The sequence below is a fragment of the Microcaecilia unicolor genome, chromosome 6 (assembly GCF_901765095.1).
Source record: "Microcaecilia unicolor chromosome 6, aMicUni1.1, whole genome shotgun sequence".
NCBI lineage: Eukaryota > Metazoa > Chordata > Amphibia > Gymnophiona > Siphonopidae > Microcaecilia > Microcaecilia unicolor.
The window spans coordinates 17,204,564-17,226,844 of NC_044036.1; the positions used below are offsets into that span (position 1 = coordinate 17,204,564).

General features: G+C 45.3%; 1 protein-coding gene across 1 annotated transcript in view; it reads right to left on the bottom strand.

The window, feature by feature from the left end:
• The window catches only part of MOB3C (MOB kinase activator 3C), a 92,750-nt gene that overhangs the window by 17,112 nt on the left and 53,357 nt on the right, over positions 1 to 22,281 (bottom strand). Inside the window, exon 4 of the mRNA XM_030206087.1 lies at positions 6,028 to 6,230. Within this exon, the coding sequence (XP_030061947.1) occupies positions 6,028 to 6,230 (203 nt within the window). The remainder of the gene's footprint in view (positions 1 to 6,027; positions 6,231 to 22,281) is intronic.

Consider the following 22,281-nt stretch of genomic DNA (forward strand, 5'->3'; position numbering starts at 1 on the left):
GTCTGTCCTAATTAGATTGTAAGCTCTGTGGAGCAGGGACTGTCTCTTCATGTTCAAGTGTACAGCGCTGCGTACATCTAGTAGCGCTATAGAAATGATGAGTAGTAGTAGTAGTCTTTGGGATTCTGGAATCTTGCTACTCTTTGGGATTCTGCAAGGAATCTTGCTACTCTTTGTCCTTATCCCTTATTTGTCCTGTTTGTCTGTCCTAATTAGATTGTAAGCTCAGTCGAGCAGGGACTGTGTCTTCATGTTCAAGTGTACAGCGCTGCTTACATCTAGTAGCACTATAGAAATTATAAGTACTACTACTACCTCTTAACATTTCTAAAGCGCTACTAGGGTTACGCAGCGCTGTACAATTTAACATAGAGGGACGGTCCCTGCTCAAGGAGCTTACAATCTAAGAGACAGGTGAACAGACAGTCCAATAGGGGCGGTCAAATTGGGGCAGTCTGGATTTAGTGAACGGTAAGAGTTAGGTGCCGAATGCAGCATTGAAGAGGTGGGTTTTAAGCAAAGACTTGAAGATGGGCAGGGAGGGGGCTTGGCGTAAGGGCTCAGGAAGGTTGTTCCAAGCATAGGGTGAGGCGAGGCAGAATGAGCGGAGCCTGGAGTTGGCGGTGTTGGAGAAGGGTACAGAGAGGAGGGATTTGTCCTGTGAACGGAGGTTTCGGGGGGGAACGTAAATGGAGATGAGGGTAGAAAGGTAGTGAGGGGCAGCAGACTGAGTGCATTTGTAGGTAAGAAGGAGAAGCTTGAATTGAATGCGGTATCTGATTGGAAGCCAGTGAAGTGACCTGAGGAGAGGGGTGATATGTTTAAATCGGTTTTGGCAGAATATGAGACGTGCCGCAGAGTTCTGAACAGATTGAAGGGGGGATAGTACTAGTCTTTGGGATTCTGGAATCTTGCTACTCTTTGGGATTCCGGAATCTTGCTACTTTTTGGGATTCTGCACAGAAGCTTGCTACTGTGGGATTCCGGAATCTTGCTACTCTTTGTCCTTATCCTTTGTCCTGTTTGTCTGTCCTAATTAGATTGTAAGCTCTGTCGAGCAGGGACTGTCTCTTCATGTTCAAGTGTACAGCGCTGCGTACGTCTAGTAGCGCTATAGAAATGATGAGTAGTAGTAGTAGTCTTTGGGATTCCGGAATCTTGCTATTCTTTGGGATTCTGCACAGAATCTTGCTACTGTGGGATTCCGGAATCTTGCTACTCTTTGTCCTTATCCCTTATTTGTCCTGTTTGTCTGTCCTAATTAGATTGTAAGCTCAGTCGAGAATGGACTGTCTCTTCATGTTCAAGTGTAGAGCGCTGCGTACATCTAGTAGCGCTATAGAAATGATGAGGAGTAGTAGTAGTTTTTGGGATTACGGAATCTTGCTACTCTTTGGGATTCTGCACAGAATCTTGCTACTGTGGGATTCCGGAATCTTGCTACTCTTTGGGATTCTGGAATCTTGCTACTCTTTGTCCTTATCCCTTACTTGTCCTGTTTGTCTGTCCTAATTAGATTGTAAGCTCAGTTGAACAGGGACTGTCTCTTCATGTTCAAGTGTACAGCGCTGCATACGTCTAGTAGCACTATAGAAATTATAAGTAGTAGTAGTAGTCTTTGGGATTCCGGAATCTTGCTATTCTTTGGGATTCTGCATGGAATCTTGCTACTCTTTGTCCTTATCCCTTGTACTGTTTGTCTGTCCTAATTAGATTGTAAGCTCTGTGGAGCAGGGACTGTCTCTTCATGTTCAAGTGTACAGCGCTGCGTACGTCTAGTAGCGCTATAGAAATGATGAATAGTAGTAGTAGTTTTCAAGACTCCCGCATTGAATATGCATGAGTTTAATTTGCATGTACTGCTTTCACTGGATACAACTAGGTTTCAGGCATATTCATTCTGGAAATCTTGAAACCTGACCGGGGTGTGGCACTCGAGATCCGTGGTTGCCCAACCCTGATTTACATGCTGAAGTGACAGGTAACTACAGGTGCCCCGTTACACAATTGCCCTCATCTACGGTAAATGGTGCTGAATATTCCTATAATGTGGGTCAGTGTCACCATCACCATCCATTTAATTTAGGCTGAGGGTCAGATTCTACATAAGGCGCCTAAAATATCTGCGTGGAAAACAATTCTGGCCAAGCATTTTCTATAAGCGGCACTTGGGCGCGGTATACAGAATACGCTTAGTTGATATCCTAGCGCCTAAATCTACGCGCCTTCATTTACACTAATGAAAACATGGCGTAAATCCCAGCGCGTAGATTTAGGCTCAGAGGGCCACATTCTATAACAACGCATGCAAAGTTTGGAACACTACTACTACTTGACATTTCTAAAGCGCTACTAGGGTTACGCAGCGCTGTACAATTTAACATAGAAGGCCAGACCCTGCTCAAAGGAGCTTACAATCTAAAAAGTTTGCAAAGTTTGGAACACCCAAGAAAAGCCCATTTCCCCGCCCACAACCATGCCCCTTTTAAACTGCGCACATTAGAATTCAGGCGCAGTATGTTACTGAATACACTTAGCAAGTTATGCATGTAAATTCTAATTACTACCAATTAGTGCTCATTATTTATTTAGCACATTTATACCCCACCTTTTCCCACATGTGCGCAGGCTCAAAGTGGCGTACAATGTACTGATAAGGCTATTGCCAGACCAGTGGTAATTCAAATACAAATAAATTAGAAGGGAGAGAAGGGACAGGGTAAAAAGAGATAAAGAGAAGGGGAAAAAAACGTGGATCCAGTTCTTGCCTATTTTCTCCATCCATGTGCAGTTTTTCTCCTCTTTTCCCTTTTCCTCATCTCCGTCAGAATGCAGCTCCTTCCTCTCTCTTCCCTCTCATCCATCCTTGTCCAGCATTTCTCCTCTCTCCTCCCCTCCATCCATGTTCATCTCACTTCCTCTCTTCCCTCTCATCCATCCTTGTCCAGCATTTCTCCTCTCTCTTCCCTCCCCTCCATCCATGTTCATCTCACTTCCTCTCTCTTCCCTCTCATCCATCCTTGTCCAGCATTTCTCCTCTCTCTTCCCTCCCCTCCATCCATGTTCATCTCACTTCCTCTCTCTTCCCTCTCATCCATCCTTGTCCAGCATTTCTCCTCTCTCTTCCCTCCCCTCCATCCTTGTCCAGCATTTCTCCTCTCTCTTCCCTCCCCTCCATCCATGTTCATCTCACTTCCTCTCTCTTCCCTCTCATCCATCCTTGTCCAGCATTTCTCCTCTCTCTTCCCTCCCCTCCATCCATGTTCATCTCACTTCCTCTCTCTTCCCTCTCATCCATCCTTGTCCAGCATTTCTCCTCTCTCTTCCCTCCCCTCCATCCATGTTCATCTCACTTCCTCTCTCTTCCCTCTCATCCATCCTTGTCCAGCATTTCTCCTCTCTCTTCCCTCCCCTCCATCCATGTTCATCTCACTTCCTCTCTCTTCCCTCTCATCCATCCTTGTCCACCATTTCTCCTCTCTCTTCCCTCCCCTCCATCCATGTTCATCTCACTTCCTCTCTCTTCCCTCTCATCCATCCTTGTCCAGCATTTCTCCTCTCTCTTCCCTCCCCTCCATCCATGTTCATCTCACTTCCTCTCTCTTCCCTCTCATCCATCCTTGTCCAGCATTTCTCCTCTCTCTTCCCTCCCCTCCATCCATGTTCATCTCACTTCCTCTCTCTTCCCTCCCCTCCATCCATGTTCATCTCACTTCCTCTCTCTTCCCTCTCATCCATCCTTGTCCAGCATTTCTCCTCTCTCTTCCCTCCCCTCCATCCATGTTCATCTCACTTCCTCTCTCTTCCCTCTCCTCCATCCTTGTCCAGCATTTCTCCTCTCTCTTCCCTCCCCTCCATCCATGTTCATCTCACTTCCTCTCTCTTCCCTCTCATCCATCCTTGTCCAGCATTTCTCCTCTCTCTTCCCTCCCCTCCATCCATGTTCATCTCACTTCCTCTCTCTTCCCTCTCATCCATCCTTGTCCAGCATTTCTCCTCTCTCTTCCCTCCCCTCCATCCATGTTCATCTCACTTCCTCTCTCTTCCCTCTCATCCATCCTTGTCCAGCATTTCTCCTCTCTCTTCCCTCCCCTCCATCCATGTTCATCTCACTTCCTCTCTCTTCCCTCCCCTCCATCCAACCATTATTGCTTGTTAAGTGCTGTTATTAACACTGATCAGCTTAAGCCAATTAAGTTACACGCATTGTTATGGAATACGCTTAGATTTTGGCGCAGAACCGTGGCGTGGTATACAGTGGCGTAGCTAGGTGCCCCCCCCCCAATTTCATCTGGGCCCCTGGTTTTGCTGGCGGGGGTCCTCACTGAAAGGAGCGTTCAGGACGTCAGGAGGAAGAGAGAGCAGGGCAGGGAACGTGGCTGCGCCGGAGACTGGTGCTGGATAAGGCTTCAGCTAGTGGGGGTTGGAGACCCCCACTAGCCAAGGTATTTGCTGTTGAGTGGTGCGGCAGGGCAGCGGGGGGAGCAGCGAGGCTGTGGGGGGAGTAGCGAGGCTGTGGGGGGAGTAGCGAGGCAGCAGGGGGAGCAGTGAGGCGGCAGGGGGGCAGACTAAAATGTGTCCCCCTCCACCTCGGGCTCTGGCCCTCTCCCACCGCAAGGTCCGGCTATGCCCCTGGTGCTATATAGAATCCAGCAGTAAGTGTATAAATTATCTATATAGCAGCTGAATATTACCATTATGCTGATCTCCCTCCGCTATAGAGACAGTGGCTAAAAATTCAGATAAGGAAGCCATAAGGTTTTAGCCACTGGTTGACGTACAACTTCCTTTAAAAACAGACATGGATCTTTTCTTTCCCTGACATAAACATAACCCGGGAATGCTTCCTTGCACACAACTTTGGAAACTTCTGCATACTGTTAACCCAGGTTAAAGAGACCCATTTGCAGCTGAGCCTTATTACCTATTTAAATGGCGTTCTTTCCCATCAGCAGGAAGAGGATTTAACAAAACCGAAGGCCAGTGGCTGCCTACACACATTCAGCTCCCATTCACACAGCGTGGGCAGGAGTCCCTAGCCATGGTTGCATTTTCCTGTTATTGTATCTTCAAGGCAACCAGGAGGAACTGGTTTTAAAAACTCTCCCTCCCCCTCTCTCCTCCTATTCAGTTTCTATAATATGCCCGACAATGTAGGTTTCATGTAGGAGGTGACCTTCATACCTACACCTCCTTTTTTGATTACACTAAAACTCTCCCACAAGTTCAACTGCGTCTGCAAACTGTCATTAACCCCCAAATTCTATATATGGTGCTCAAAATTATTCATGCAAATTTAGGCATGTGACCAATTTGTGCATGCAATTTAATGAGCCAATTAGCGCCAATAATTGGGCGCTAACAATCGATTATCGTTGTTAATTGGCAACAATTTGGATTTAAGCACGCATCTCGCTAGGCGCTATTCTATAAAGATGCAAGTGTAAATTCTTCAGCATGTAACTGAAAAGGGGGCGTGGCCACATGAGGGGTATGGGCAGGTCAGAGGCCTTCATTACCCTGTTATCTTAGCTTTCATATTTGGCTAATCCAATAATAATGAAGATAATGTCATGGCAAACTGTGTTCTCTGTCGCCATCTGCTGGTTAGGAAGCATAAACCCACATATCTCAACTGTCCTACCATTACTCAAGGAATGGAATGGGATGGGGCTACCCCCAACAACCACCATACTATGGGGCGTGGCCAGGATTTGGCCCCCCCCCCCCTTACCAGCCATGGCAGGCGACAGGTGCTGCCCAACACACAGTGGCCTCGGGCAAACCAGACCCTAGTCACGAGGACACTAAACCGGCTTGAGCTGAATTACAGAAAAAGTCACAGATATCAGTATATCAAATCTAAACATAAACAAAAATGCATCCCCCTGTCCACATGGCCTTGTAGTTCTACCTTTTCTAAGAAAAGCAACACTACATCTCCATGCGGGCAGTAGGGACAAACCTAGAATGGCTCAACAGTCCCAAATGAACTGCGGAATATACTGGCATCTCATATCTTCTTACCAAAGGCTCTAGCTCTCGGTGGCTGATGAGACTGAACTCTGTGATGAAATAATAGAAATGTTTGTAGCAGGTGTTCACATGAGCTTCAGCCCCCACATTGATGATACCATCAAAATGATGAATGTACACGTGAACGAAGACCCGGAAAAGCCTGGTGAGGATCTTCGTGCACACCTGTTGGAAGTTCTTAGGAAACGGGACTCCTGCAAAATAAAAGCCAAAATCAATTCCCACAATCTGAAAAATTGCTGGGCACCAGCCATGCAAGTCAGAAAGGTTAAAAGGTTGTCTAAGAGCAAGAGAAAACAACAGTTTCCGGGATGTTGTTCTCTACCTTGATTTCAAGGGGATGAATTCAAAACAACATATATTTATAACCTATTTCGTGAGTTCAATCAAGGAAACCCAGCTTAAGACTGTTTACAATGGTCTACCACAGTTGTTCATTCTCTAAATTTCTCACATGGCCTTCAAGAATGTTAATGAGTGGGAATAACCTGATTCATTGACCACTACTGCCAAGAGCCGAATATACTCTAAATGCAGCTGTAAACAGATATCTGGCAGAGAGACAAGTTACAAGCCTGAATCTAAAGCACCCAGTGCTTGATAAACCCACTTTATCTATTCTGCATGACAATCAAGCCTTGCAGCCTAGTCATACCCTTGAAAATCTCAAAGAAGGACATATTTTACAATACAATGAGCAAGACTGGATTTTTCTAAATGTGGGTGTTAGCAGCAGAACAAAACTATCAAACATATAAACGGGAAGTGACCGACTCACCTGCAAATGCGCAGTACAGACTTCCCTCTCTGTCCCGCCCTCGCGTCAAGACGTCATGACGTCAGAGGGCAGAACAGAGAGGGAAACGGAGTCGGACTGTCGGCCGCCGCTCCCGCCCCCCTCCGTATCGGGCCCCCTGCACTGACCTGACAGCGCCTCTCACCTCCATGTGGAAGCGCTGCAGGCAGCAGCAGAGCGATCTGCTGCTGCCTGTAGCGCTTTCACACGGAGGTGAGAGGCGCTGTCAGGTCAGTGCAGGGGGCCCGGCACGGAGGGAGGAGGGAGGGAGCGGCGGTGAGGAGGGTAGCTGGACATGGGGGGAGGGCAGGGGGGAGAGGGCTTGGTGGCTGGACATGGTGTGAGAGCAGGGCAGAGAGAAGGGTTGCTGGACATGGGGCGAGGGGGGAGGCCAAGGGAAAGAGGAGGGTTGCTGGATATGGGGGGGGGGGGAGGATCGGTGGACGGGGTGAGGCCAGGGGAGAGAGGAGGGCTGCAATACTAGCCCGTTTTTACGGGCTTAACGGCTAGTTAATTTACATAACAAGTAACGATAATCATAAGAAAATCAAATTTTTAACAATTCATCTAAAAGAAGGCATGTTTTTGTTATGAGAGGTCATTATTTGGTATTGCACAATGAGTGTTGCAAAATGACAGAAACATGCAATTTTCATAAGAAAAGTCACTCAGGAAGCCATCAAGGGAGCACAAGCCTTTGTACTTCATTCCATAAATGAACGCCATGGTTAGAGTCATAAGTACTTAAGTATTGCCATACTGGGAAAGACAAAAGGTCCATTGAGCCCAGCATCCTGTTACCAACAGTGGCCAATCCAGGTCACAAATACCCAGCAAGATCGATCTGCTGCTGCCTGCAGCGCTTTCACACGGAGGTGAGAGGCGCTGTCAGGTCAGTGCAGGGCGCCCGGCACGGAGGGGGGGAGGGAGCGGCGGCGAGGAGGGTTGCTGGAAATCTCGCCCGTTTTAACGGGCTCAACGGCTAGTAAAATAAATAAATAAAGTTTGTATGCAGTGTTATAGAATACGCCTGAACTGCGCCTAAATTACATGTGGACATTTACACCAGTTTTTATTTGGCACAAATAAGTACATAAGTATTGCCATAAAGACCAAAGGTCCATCAAGCCCAGCATCCTGTTTCCAACAGTGGCCAATCCAGGTCACAAATACCTGGCAAGATCCCAACCACAAAACATTTTATACTGCTTATCCCAGAAATAGTGGGGTTTCCCCAAGTCCATTTAATAATGGTATATGGACTTTTCCTTTAGGAAGCCATCCAAACCTTTTTTAAAGTCCGCTAAGCTACCCGCCTTTACCACAGTCTCTGGCAAATGGCCGTGACTAAATTTAGTCGCAGGAATGGCAGCTAAGCGTATTCTATAAACTGCATCTAACTTTACGCAGAGTTTACAGAATATCGCTAAGTGCATTTTTTTCGGCATCGATTTTTTTCGGCATTATATAGAGAGTTTGATCCTTAATGTGCAGGATAAAGACTTAGCAAGAACACTAAAAATAGCTGATACATACATAGTAACATAGTAGATGACAGCAGAAAAAGACCTGCATGGTCCATCCAGTCTGCCCAACAAGATAAACTCATATGTGTATACCTGACCTTGATTTGTACCTGCCTTTTTCAGGGCACAGACCGTACAAGTCTGCCCAGTAGTATTTCTCGCCTCCCAACCACCAGTCCCACCTCCCATCACTGGCTCTGGCACAGACCGTATAAGTCTGCCCTCCACTATCCTCGCCTCCCAACCACCAACCCCTCTTCCCTACTGATTTAGCAAAAGTAAAAATTTGTATAATACAGGACATGCATACTTGCTAAAAATGATCATACATGCATATGCGAAATATCCAACTAAAGCAACAATGAGTTTATTAGCCACCCTCACCCTATTCCCTAGACAGCACTAAATTAACTGAAGTCTTTGGCCCGATAAATTTAACATAATTTTGGCACCTAGTACTAAGCACTTAAAAAGAAAGGGGAAGTGGATGTTGATGACTGAATAAAAAAATACTTAACCATAAAAAGAAGGGGAAAGATTGTGCCATCAGGGCATCCTCACTGGAAAGCCCTGGTTCCAGGTAGTAAACTGGATTCTGGGTTCCCGATTCTTCCATCCAAACAATAAGCAGAAACGGTCTCCTTAGCACCCAGACTTATATAGGAGTGGAGGAGTGGCCTAGTGTTTAGAGCACCGGTCTTGCGATCCAGAGGTGGCCGGTTCAAATCCCACTGCTGCTCCTTGTGATCTTGGGCAAGTCACTTAACCCTCCATTGCCTCGGGTACAAACTTAGATTGTGAGCCCTCCTGGGACAGAGAAATATCCAGTGTACCTGAATGTAACTCACCTTGAGCTACTACTGAAAAGGTGTGAGCAAAATCTAAATAAATATATGGAATGTTGCTACTATTGAAGATTCTACATGGAATGTTGCCAGTTTTTGAGATTCTGGAATGTTGCTACTATTGGAGATTCTACATGGAATGTTGCTAGTGGAGGAGTGGCCTAGTGGTTAGAGCACCGGTCTTGCGATCCAGAGGTGGCCGGTTCAAATCCCACTGCTGCTCCTTGTGATCTTGGGCAAGTCACTTAACCCTCCATTGCCTCAAGTACAAACTTAGATTGTGAGCCCTCCTGAGACAGAGAAATATCCAGAGTCCCTGAATGTAACTCACCTTGAGATTCTACTGAAAAAGGTGTGAGCAAAATCTAAATAAATAATAAATATGCCTTCTGAGATCCCCTTCCCTTCTTCTCCCCAAAATGGGCATCGGGCGCCTCACTCACCCAAAGTTTCCTCCCCAAGGGGGACCCCAAAGGCTCTCCCCGACAGGAGGGAATCCATACACCTGCTGGCACTGCTGTAAAATTCAAAATGAAGCCCTTCACAGCCTGTCATGCCAATACATGATGAAAGGAGGCATGTCAAAGGCCATTTGTGCTTGTTGGGGGTGGAAGGAAAGATGGGGACCTCTGGAAGCTACTTGTGGTTCTGAGCAGCAGGTTAAGTGGCCCTGAATACCCCAAACTTGGGTATTCAGAGGGAGAGATGAAGAACTGTCTTCTTCATATCGCTCAACCCTTGCATTTAGCTGGTTAATGAAGGAGTTAATGCAGAGAATATATCCTTTAAAAGCTAATCGGCTCTGCTTAGCACAACCCTTTTCATGTTTGGGTGCTCTGCATCTTATTAGGACACTAATACGAAATATCAAAATGCCAGTCCCCTAAGAGAAAAATTACATTGGCTTCCAATGAGAGAACACATTGCGTTCAAGGTCTGCACTCTGTTCATAAGATCATACACAGTGAAGCTCCGGGATATATGTCAGGCCTTCCAACCAGGAATTCTACTAAATTATCACGTACGTTCCTGAATCTCCACTACCCCAACTGCAAAGGACTAAAATATAAATCAACAAATGCATCCAGTTTCTCTTATATAAGCACGCAAATACGGAATGAATTACCAAAATCAATAAAAACAACACACGACATAAATAATTTCCGAAAATGACTGAAAACTAACTTATTCAATAAGGCATACCACAAAGATCCATCCTAAATAGCAGTCGAGCGGGTCATTGGCAGGGGGGGACCTGTGCCAAATCTACAGGGGCCAGGCCCCCGTGGCCCAATGTAGCTACGCCCCTGCACCACACTAGTGTATGCCCCCTCACCTCGGGCTCTGGACCCCCCTCCCGCCAAAGTCTGGCTACGCCCCTGGTGTGGTGCTGAATAAAAGTTGCTTTTATTGATCCCTGGCTGTAAAGATCTTTTTTGTCCACCCCTACTTCCTGGTTTGCTGTTTGGATTATACATAGGTTTTGTTTCATGTAAAACTGTACCACACTTTAGTAAAAAAAAAAAAAGAGGCCTCATTCCTTGCAGCTTTCTGTGATTACGTCCTTTTAACTGATAACAGATTGGTCATACCTACTCCTTCGGCACCTAACCTATTCAGGAAATCTAGACTGCCCCAATTTGATTGCCCCTATTTGACTGACAGTACATTTGTCCTTTAGATTGTAAGCTCCTTGAGCAGGGACCGTCCTTCTATGTTAAACTGTACAGCGCTGCGTAACCCTAGTAGCGCTTTAGAAATGTTAAGTAGTAGTAGTAAAGCCAGATAGGAATCAACTTGAAATTCAGCTTTTTACCTTTTGGCAACAGCTTTGTGGAACTCACTTCCCCAACCAGTCCAGTTGGAAGTGTCCCACACCCTTTTTCACACTGCACTAAAAAACGTATTTTTTCCAGCTAGCACTCTGCACCATCTGACCCTGAGTGTTTAACCATTTTTAGTGAACCTGTACGGCGAGAAATACAGAGATCTATAGTTAATATGTTCATTTAGTTCGTCTGTCAGGAATTTGATCACGTTACTTTTACTTTGAATGAATGGTTTATTTGATTGTGTTATGTTTTATGTATCTTGTATGAATGTGTATGGATGACATCTGTCCTGTGATTTTATGGCGTTCTTTCATAATTGTAAACCGTTCTGACTTGCATGGCAAATTAAGATACGGTATAGGAAATGTAATAAACGATAAACTATTAAAATGACCCCCTCACCAGTTAATCCTGCTATAAAACACTTGGACTTGATCTTCCAAGTCCTGTTTTCTCTGCATTTCATATCTTCTGTCTTGGCTAGACTGTAAGCTCATGGGACAGGGACTGTCTGTACAGCACTGTGATTAATGTTTATTTTTCTGCTTCATTCTCTAAAAATTACTGCATACAACTACGACAAGACTCCCTCAGCATTAAATACTGAGATCCTCTCACCAACTGAGCTGGCAGACAGGTCCTGAACACGCTCGTGTCTCATCAGAATATTACCACATACATTGTCAGTCTCTAAGTAATGATTCCGGAGCAGGAAAATCACACATGACTCTGAGGATTAACCATCGTTATTATGAGACGGGGGCCTGAACTCAAGAGTTCTCCAGTTTCACGAATGTAAAGACTTCGGCAGCTGTTCCAGGATGGATGAACTTGTGCTCTGTGACCTCCCCCTTTCTGCAAACTATATTTCAGAGCAACCAGCAGCTTCCGTTAAGAGCATGACAGATGATGGACAACACAGGTGGTGTTTAAAGTGAGAGGCTTGAAGTCTGACAGTGAGTAACATGCAAAGAGTATTAATTAGCAGCAGAGTCATCGCATTTCGCAGATCTGCCTCGTGGCTATCAAACTGCTTTGTCAGAAAGCCCACGGTTCCTCTTTGTTTTAGTTTAAGGAAGAGTTGGGCCCAGATGCATCAACCATACGTAAAAAAAAATCTAAAACATTAAAGTCCTTAACGAATTTGAAAAAACGAAGCATGCAGCAAAAAAACAAGTCGCACATGTTCGGAGAGGTATTGAAAAGTACAATGTATCAAAGATTTGTAATCCCCGTCGGTAATCGGCCCCTAAAGCATGTGCAGAGCAGCCAAGCGTTATGCTGGCTGCTCTGCGCATGTGCAAACGTCCAAAACAGCAACAACAAAAAAAACACGTGGCTCCCCGCTTCCCTGTGCCTAAAATAAAAAATGAAACAAACATAAAAAGGATCGGGAGGGGGCAAAGGCGCGCATCAGGAGCATCCTGTATGGACGGCCTTGCCCCTCCCCCGCCCGAGGTTGCCGCTGCTCCCCGCTTCTCCCTGCATATGAAATAAAAGCTCAATACAAATCAAAACTTTTGCAGCGCCGGGCCCCCCTCCCTTCCTGTCTCTCTTCTTTCTCACAACACTGCTCCGCCTCTGTGCCCCACCCCCCTGAGTTCATCGCCGCCGCACCCCCCTTCCACCGACCCCCCCCCCCGCCTTAATGGCCGGTGCAGCGCCTCTCACCTGTGTGTGAAGGCGCTGCACGGGTTGGAACAGATGATCGTCCATCGCTTCTGCCTCCACCGACGTCTCTCTCCTTCTTCCTGTGCCAGCCCACCTCTGACGTAAGCTACCTACGTAGTTAACTTACGTCAGAGGTGGGCGGGCACAGGAGCAGTGTTGTGAGAAAGAAGAAGAGAGACAGGAAGGGAGGGGGGCCCGGCGCTGCAAAAGTTTTGTATTGAGCTTTTATTTCATATGCAGGGAGAAGCAGGGAGCAGCGGCAACTTCAGGCGGGGGGCGGGGGGGGGCAAGGCCATCCATACAGGACGCTGCTGATGAGCGCCTTTGCCCCCTCCCGATCCTTTTTTAATTTTAGTTTCGTTTTTTATTTTAGGCACAGGGAAGCGGGGAGCCACTTTTCTTTTTAAACATGCCAGCAATTTTGTTTTTCATGGTGCAGGGGGCAGCGGGGAGATGACAGCTCAGGCCTTAACGACAGGTCTGAGCTCACGTTAAATTTCTGACGGTAAGTGATTCGTTGCTATCGTCGGTATGGTTAGTGCATTCCGAATTGTCAACATTTCAATGGTAGTTTCTCGTTTGCATTCCGGTTTCGTCAGCTGCTAGCTTCGTCGGAAAATGGCCTTTGATGCATGCTACGGTTGAAAATTTCTTCGTTAAGGGTCAGTAAAGGGTCTTTAAAAGGGTCGTTAAGGTTTAGTGCATCTGGGCCTTGGTGTCTAAAGCAGTGTTTTTTCAAGACAGTCCTAGAGTACCACAATAACTACAGATGAGATGGATTTGCAAGGATGTACCCTATAACTGACAAGAGATGCACTGCCCTAGAACACCTGTTCTTAACCTTTTTTGGTTCCCACACCCCTTTAACGATTAATGAAACCCTTGCACTCTCTTCCTAAACCACATGTCCACTAGTGACTACTAAAACGTTCAAAATAGGGTAGGGTTTAATAAATCGCTAGAATATAAATAATTAAATAAATCCCATTGATTGAGGATAGGCACAAACCTGAGATGTACACCTCAAAGATATCCTAAGTTGTTGATTTATTTTGAATTATTTAATGTGATAAGAAGGAAAAAGGCCTCAAAGAGCTCAAGGATACTTTATATCTAAAGAGCTGACTGGATCGGTAAGATCCTCTCTTCATCTTCGGCCATAAAAAAAACCCTTCAAATTGGGGTAATATCTGCCTCTCTTCATTCAAGAGCTCTTTAGATTATAAAGTATCCATGAGCTCTTTGGGGCCTTTTTCCTCCTTATCACATGAAATAATTAAAAATAAATCAACAACTTAGGATATCTTCAAGGTGTACATCTCAGGTTTGTGCCTATCCTCTATCGATGGGATTTATTTAATTATTTATAGACTAGTGACTACTGACAGATACATTAACAGTGCTAACTGCTAACAGGTTGCTGAAATTAATAGTACCAAAAAAATCACAATGCTACATAAATTGTACATAATACTGTACATAATGTTGTTGAATAATGTACAGTGGGGGAAATAAGTATTTGATCCCTTGCTGATTTTGTAAGTTTGCCCACTGACAAAGACATGAGCAGCCCATAATTGAAGGGTAGGTTATTGGTAACAGTGAGAGATAGCACATCACAAATTAAATCCGGAAAATCACATTGTGGAAAGTATATGAATTTATTTGCATTCTGCAGAGGGAAATAAGTATTTGATCCCCCACCAACCAGTAAGAGATCTGGCCCCTACAGACCAGGTAGATGCTCCAAATCAACTCGTTACCTGCATGACAGACAGCTGTCGGCAATGGTCACCTGTATGAAAGACACCTGTCCACAGACTCAGTGAATCAGTCAGACTCTAACCTCTACAAAATGGCCAAGAGCAAGGAGCTGTCTAAGGATGTCAGGGACAAGATCATACACCTGCACAAGGCTGGAATGGGCTACAAAACCATCAGTAAGACGCTGGGCGAGAAGGAGACAACTGTTGGTGCCATAGTAAGAAAATGGAAGAAGTACAAAATGACTGTCAATCGACAAAGATCTGGGGCTCCACGCAAAATCTCACCTCGTGGGGTATCCTTGATCATGAGGAAGGTTAGAAATCAGCCTACAACTACAAGGGGGGAACTTGTCAATGATCTCAAGGCAGCTGGGACCACTGTCACCACGAAAACCATTGGTAACACATTACGACATAACGGATTGCAATCCTGCAGTGCCCGCAAGGTCCCCCTGCTCCGGAAGGCACATGTGACGGCCCGTCTGAAGTTTGCCAGTGAACACCTGGATGATGCCGAGAGTGATTGGGAGAAGGTGCTGTGGTCAGATGAGACAAAAATTGAGCTCTTTGGCATGAACTCAACTCGCCGTGTTTGGAGGAAGAGAAATGCTGCCTATGACCCAAAGAACACCGTCCCCACTGTCAAGCATGGAGGTGGAAATGTTATGTTTTGGGGGTGTTTCTCTGCTAAGGGCACAGGACTACTTCACCGCATCAATGGGAGAATGGATGGGGCCATGTACCGTACAATTCTGAGTGACAACCTCCTTCCCTCCGCCAGGGCCTTAAAAATGGGTCGTGGCTGGGTCTTCCAGCACGACAATGACCCAAAACATACAGCCAAGGCAACAAAGGAGTGGCTCAGGAAGAAGCACATTAGGGTCATGGAGTGGCCTAGCCAGTCACCAGACCTTAATCCCATTGAAAACTTATGGAGGGAGCTGAAGCTGCGAGTTGCCAAGCGACAGCCCAGAACTCTTAATGATTTAGAGATGATCTGCAAAGAGGAGTGGACCAAAATTCCTCCTGACATGTGTGCAAACCTCATCATCAACTACAGAAGACGTCTGACCGCTGTGCTTGCCAACAAGGGTTTTGCCACCAAGTATTAGGTCTTGTTTGCCAGAGGGATTAAATACTTATTTCCCTCTGCAGAATGCAAATAAATTCATATACTTTCCACAATGTGATTTTCCGGATTTAATTTGTGATGTGCTATCTCTCACTGTTACCAATAACCTACCCTTCAATTATGGGCTGCTCATGTCTTTGTCAGTGGGCAAACTTACAAAATCAGCAAGGGATCAAATACTTATTTCCCCCACTGTACCTGTGTGAATACGAAGTGAAGTTTTCAGCATGAGGAAGTTACTTGGGCAAATTCCTTTGAAAACTGTCCTAATGACGGCCTACACTCTGTCTAGAAAGTTTCAACAAATTGCCTCAGATTTCAAAGACTCTTCTCCACACCTTGTCTGACCTCTTCCCACACCCCTTGGGAGTGTAGGCACCTTATTCAAAAAGTCGAAATACGAATGAGCTACTCCACTACTCGAAACACTACATTGGCTGCCAACCAAGGCAAGACCTACTGTTCAAAGCTAGTAGCCTCATTTTCAAGATACTATTCGGAATGGCACCTGAATACATGCAAGACATGCTTGAACTATCTCCAAGAAATGCAAGCCTGGAAACCGGAAGTTATCTTTTCCACCTACCCAACTGCAGAAACATAACTTAAAAAACCATCTACACAGCAAGATTTAACTACCTGGGTTCCAAATGGTGGAACTCAGTACCAAAGGCTACAAGAAGCATCACCAACTACCTTCAGTTCAGAAAAGAACTGAAAACCGACCTCTTCAAAAAATTCTATAGCTGACCACGTAAGCTACAGACAACCTTTTTACGGCCTAAATGTGGAACACGACTGAAATTTTATCTAACTTTTGTAATTTCACCCAACTGTAAATTGTAAGCTACTTGGAACAGAAACTACCGTATTTTTCGGACTATAAGACGCACTTTTTTCCCCCAAAATTTGGGAGGAAAATGGGGGGTGCGTCTTATAGTCTGAAGGTAGCGTTTTTTGACCTCCGTTCCGTACTTACAGGATTCCATGTTCCCTGGTGGTCTAGTGACGTCGGGGCAGGAAAGAGCCCCCTCTTTCCTGCCCATCACGCTGCTCTCCGTGCTTCTCAATGCTTTCCGACGGTCTCGGCGAGATTCAAAATGGCCGCCGAGCATTGAGAAGCACGGAGAGCAGCGCGATGGGCAGGAAAGAGGGGGCTCTTTCCTGCCCCGACGTCACTAGACCACCAGGGAACACGGAATCCTGCAAGTACGGGACGGAGGTCCAAAACCCGGACAAGACGCACCGGAGCACCTAGGTTTTAGAGGAGGGAAAGAGGAAAATTTTTTTTTTCCTATTTCCCTCCTCTAAAACCTAGGTGCGTCTTATGGTCCGGTGCGTCTTATAGTCCGAAAAATACGGTAGTTTTTGGATAACAATGGGATGGATGCATAAATAAATAGGTCAGAACACTCAACTAAGACTCAGCAAAGTTCCTGGGATGCAAATTCAAATCTCCATTGAATCTTGGTGTGTCACGATCGTGCCCATGTTTCAGGCTCTCAGTCATCTCGCCCCCTGGTGGCCAGACCTAGTGGCTGCATTGGATTGTCTGTGTGCTGTTTCCCGTTCCAGACTTCAGCCCTGTCCAGTCCGGATCTTCCGGCCTGCCAGACTTGCTTAGCTTGTTTGAGCCTGCACAGCACCTGTAGCTGCCTGGTGATTGCTGCAGCTGTATCTCAGCTGCTGCTGGGCTTATTAGCCATTTGGAAACTCTCTGCTTGGCCTTTGCATCGCCTAAGGCCCTGGTTTGTTGGTGCTTGTTGCACTTCTGCCTAGCTTGGTTTTTATTCTAGTTCCTTGTCTGATGCTAGTTAGTCTGTGTGTAGTTTAGCTTAGGGTTATTGTTTGTTTCCTAGACTTCTTCCTTGTCTGTCTTTTGTGTTTAGTTTCTGTTTGTCTGTGTTTCTTGCTCAGTGGCTGCTTGGCAGTTTTCAGTTCTGTCTCGTGTTTGTCAGCGTTTGTTCCCTGTTTTAGTGGCTGCTTGCAGCTTCCAGTTCCTACCCTGTCCTGTAAGTCCTGTCGGCCGCCTGCAGCCAAGGGCTGAACTCCTGGGGAAGGGCGGCTAGTGCAGGTGAAGTCTTGCTGTTCCTATCTGAGTTCTGCCTTGTTCCTGGTGTGGGGTGGTTTTGCCTGCCACTGCCGCTCCTCGGCAGTGGCCCAAGGGCTCACTAACCTAGTTCCTGCTTTGGAAACGTGACATGGTGTGAATTTCTGTAGGACCATTTTTCTTCCCTGGGCCTCGGGTCTCTCTCAATGACTCAGTATCCCCTACATATATAGTACGTATATCGCTTTTAATGTAACCACAGAAAGGCAGTATATCAAATCTCATCCCCTTTCTCTAATATTAATAATAAATCTGTCTTTTTTCATACAATCTAGACATCAGAAATACAAAGTTATTTACCCCCAGAAGTGACTGTATGAAACTGTAAAATGCATCCCATTATTCTTTATGTAATATATACAAGCTTTACATACTATAGATTGCTTAAAGTCTTTAGTCTTACTGTTCCATAAGTGAAAGCATGGAAAAAAAAACCTGTATAAATCTCCAATTATGATTATCATGAGTAACACTTGGATGAGAAAACACCTCTTCTTTCCCCATCATCAATTACACACCTGTCTGCTACTTCCTAGTATGAAAAACCAAGGTCACAGCATGAGCTCATTTGCAGTCATAATTAGAACTCCTGGAGGCTACCCACGTGATGCATAAAACCGGATTTCAGTCTCAGCATGGAAATGGGATTTTGGGAGAGGAGATTCTTTCAAACTGAGTTTAAGGTGCACACCTTCTAATCAAAAGTTCAAATAAAGTCAAAATAACATATGAAAAAAAAAAAAAGGTAGGTGAAACACAATGGTTCTGAATAAGAAAGAAAAAAGGTAACATTGAAACTTATCTGTTAATTCCTTTACTTGGGTCCTGCCAGACCAGGCCAGACAAGTGGGTTATAGCCCCTTGCCAGCAAATGGACCATTCCTACCCCTACAAAAAATATCTCTCTAATAACCTGAAGCAGCAAGGAGACCATTTGGCTAAGAAGTGAGTTCATCTTTTCAGAAAATTTTAAAATAAGAATGATTGAATATTTTGACACCCAACAAACAGGACTTAAGGATCTGGGTTTTCTAACCCATTATAAACCATAAAGCTGTATTTCTCTGTTTATCACCCTCCTCTCACCTACCAACACCCATCCTGTTAGAATATCAATGAAATGCTTTGATGTCCCCATGCACACCCCCACCCTCCCACTCTGTCAGACTGTCAAAGTAATGCTTTGATGTTTCTCTTATATATACTATCTGCTACCACATTTGCTTATTTCCGATTTGACGAAGAAGGGCGACCTTCGAAAGCTAATCAAGAAATGTATTAAGTTATGTCCAATAAAAAAGGTATCATCTTATTTTCTTTTCCATGTTTTATTTTGTTTGATTTCTATTGATAACCAGACAATTTTAAAAACAAATGAGACACCCCCTACAGAGGAAGAAGGATGTCCTCCATCCAAGTTTGTAAGGCTCTCCTGGGAAAAACCAGAAGATCCTTTCTGACCATAATAACCATGCCCTGTCCCAGCTAGATCACTTTGAAAAGGTGGGGGGGGGGGGGGGGGGGGGGGCATTGCATCTGAGAAGAGAAATCAGGATAATCTCTAGTTTAAGGAGTAACAGCTCCCCCTTCCCACCAGCATCTGCAGCTTACAGAAGGTCTGCTAGGTTATCTCATTTTTCTCTTTCCCAAGCAACTTTAGCAAGAATGGCTTCCCAGTGAAAAGACTGCCATGTAGAGAAGACGACAGAGCAGTGGAGGAAGCGTGGGGGTAAAAGCAAAGGGGGTAAAAGCAGGATCTGACCCTCCCGATTCAGCCTGCTGCTCTCTGCCTCTGCTCAACCAAAGAGTTGACATATGCAAAAGTCCTGGGAGACCACTTATCAGCACCTGGTGCACGAGAGGCAGGTGAAAGCTGAACCCTGAGGGGGCACATGCCAGTCTCTGCCTTACCAGAGGCAACCAAAGAAGTCAAACCCTGGAAGCCTGTTGAACTAGAGGCCGGAGCCTGGAGCCCTAGGCGCATATTTACAGCACATACCCTACAGGGGGCAGCCGAATGCTGAACCATGGGAGCCTGTTCAACTGGAGACTTAAGCTCCAGCAACCAGCAACTGCTCTACCATAGGCAGCCAGAGCTGCCTAACTGTATACTTGAGCCCTGGGAACAAGCTTATCAGTGCTGTTCTACAAGAAGCAACTGAAGGCCAAACCCTTGCAGACTGATCAACCTAAACTTTGAAGCCCTGCAAGCATACTTGCTTGTCCCTGTTCAACCAAGCCAGTCAACAGCCAAATCTTGGGAGCCTATTCAATTGAAGGCTAGAGCCCTGGAAGCACATTGACAGGTACCTCCTCTACTAAAGCAACAGAAGGCCTAGTTCTTTGCTCCTGCTCAACCATAATCCAGACTCTGGAATTATATTTATCAGTACCTGCTGTACTAGGAGAATCAGCCTAAAGACTATTGCCTTGGGATCCTGTTCTAAAACCAGGTCTTAGACTGTTGCCCTGGGAACTGGAGATTTTGCTATACAAGGGGAGTCAGCCCTCAAACTGTTGCCTCAGGAGCTTGCTCAAGTAGGGAAATCAGCCCTCAGACCATTGTCTGGAACCTAGAATCCTGTTCTACCAAGGGAATCAGCCCTCAGACTTTTGCTCAGGAGCTGAATATGAATCTTGCTCCACCAGAGGAGGATGGCCCATAGACCACTGCCCTATAACCCAGCAATCTTACTGCACTAGACCATATGTCTGCACCATCTGCTGGAGACAGAAAAAAACAGAAGGGAACACTGGCCTCTATAAGAAAACTGAAGTCAGCTCTGAACTTTTTTTTTTTTTGTCTGTCTCCATCTGCTGGCAGGGAGATATAACCTATTTTTGTCTGGACTGATCTGGCATGGACAATAAGGAATTAGAAATAAAACCATGAGAAAAGACAGAATTAGGGAACAAACATATACATACATGTGTGTGCATGGAGTGTGTATTTTGCTTCATTTATCCTTGAGTTACCTACTATTACTGAAGAATCTATTTTCTCTTCCAAGGGAGAGATATCTCTAACGTGCTTAAATTCTCTTTGCTGCTTTATGATTTAAATAGTGTAGTATATTTTGCTGTCTTTTCACTGAAAAGCAATTTAGCACTGCTAAGGTACTAATTAATCAAAGCTGTATTCGCACTCTGTACCTGTGAGGGGAAAAACAATCAATCAATTAGGGCCTTAAATGTGTTTTTAACTTCTTCCCTGCTCCACCTTGCACTTCTGCAGGAGAGAGATAAAGCCATAATCCACTGTTTACGAAAGTGTAGACCACAGAGGAGAAAGGCACACAAATGCAGCCCTGGGTTATTTTCTATGTTCAAGTTCCCAATGACTTCGGCAGTCCCTTCCTTTCCCCACTTCTCACCTTTTAGACAAGTCTTGGCAGATACCAGCAAGAGATCACTTGCCCACATGCTGGTCAGACATTTAAGTGAAGCTCTATATTTATTTATTTGGATTTTGCTCACACCTTTTTCAGTAGTAGCTCAAGGTGAGTTACACTCAGGTACTCTGGATATTTCTCTGTCCCAGGAGGGCTCACAATCTAAGTTTGTACCTGAGGCAACGGAGGGTTAAGTGACACTTGCCCAAGATCACAAGAAGCAGCAGTGGGATTTGAACTGGCCACCTCTGGATTTCAAGACTGGTGCTCTAACCACTAGGCCACTCCTCCACTCCTATATAAGTCTAATATATTCACAGACACATGGGCTAATTTTATGAAGCTTGCTCCATGTGTTAAGCCTGTTCTACATATGGAAATGGCCTTTTATAAATTTGTTCAACCACATGCACGTGGAAGAAACAGCATGGAAAGCGTGCACCTATATTTAATGTGATCTGTGACCAGGTATTCCCAAGGTCTAATTTGGGTGAAACGGAAGTGGAGTTGCACAAAGCACAAACGACATGGAACCATTCACAACTTCTTCGGAGCAGGTGTGAAATTTGCACTTCTGCATTCCAGCGCTATTGAGGCTAAATTTGGGAACCTGTTCAACATGGCCACCTATGTTGCCTTTATTAAATACCCACAATGAATATTCACGAGAGAGCTCTGCAGTACTGCCTCCACGGCATGCAAATATATCTCATGAATATTCATTGTGGATATCCTGAAAACCTGACTGGTCCTGGGGTGCCTCCAGGACCAGGTTTGGGAACCACTGAAATAGACATTTATTTATTCATTACATTTGTACCCTGCGCTTTCCCGTTCATCGCAGGCTCTATGCGGCTTATATAGCAACAAGAGAAGACAATCGGTAGTATCAAAATCAACAAAGGAGGTATGTGATAGGACAAATGAACAAGGAGTAAATGGGATAGAAGAGGTATGAGAGAAGGATAGAGATAGGTAAGGAGGTGGAGCGATAAAGGAGAAGTTGAGGAACAGCATGGAGGGTAAGAAGGTTGGTAGGAGATATTATCTGAGTCATTGTTGTTAATGATTAGATGAACCGGAAAATAGATGGGTTGCTTATGTTTGCTTATGATAGGTCAAGTCGTACATAATGACAGATAAGGATCACTATAATCTCGCAGACCTTACTTCTT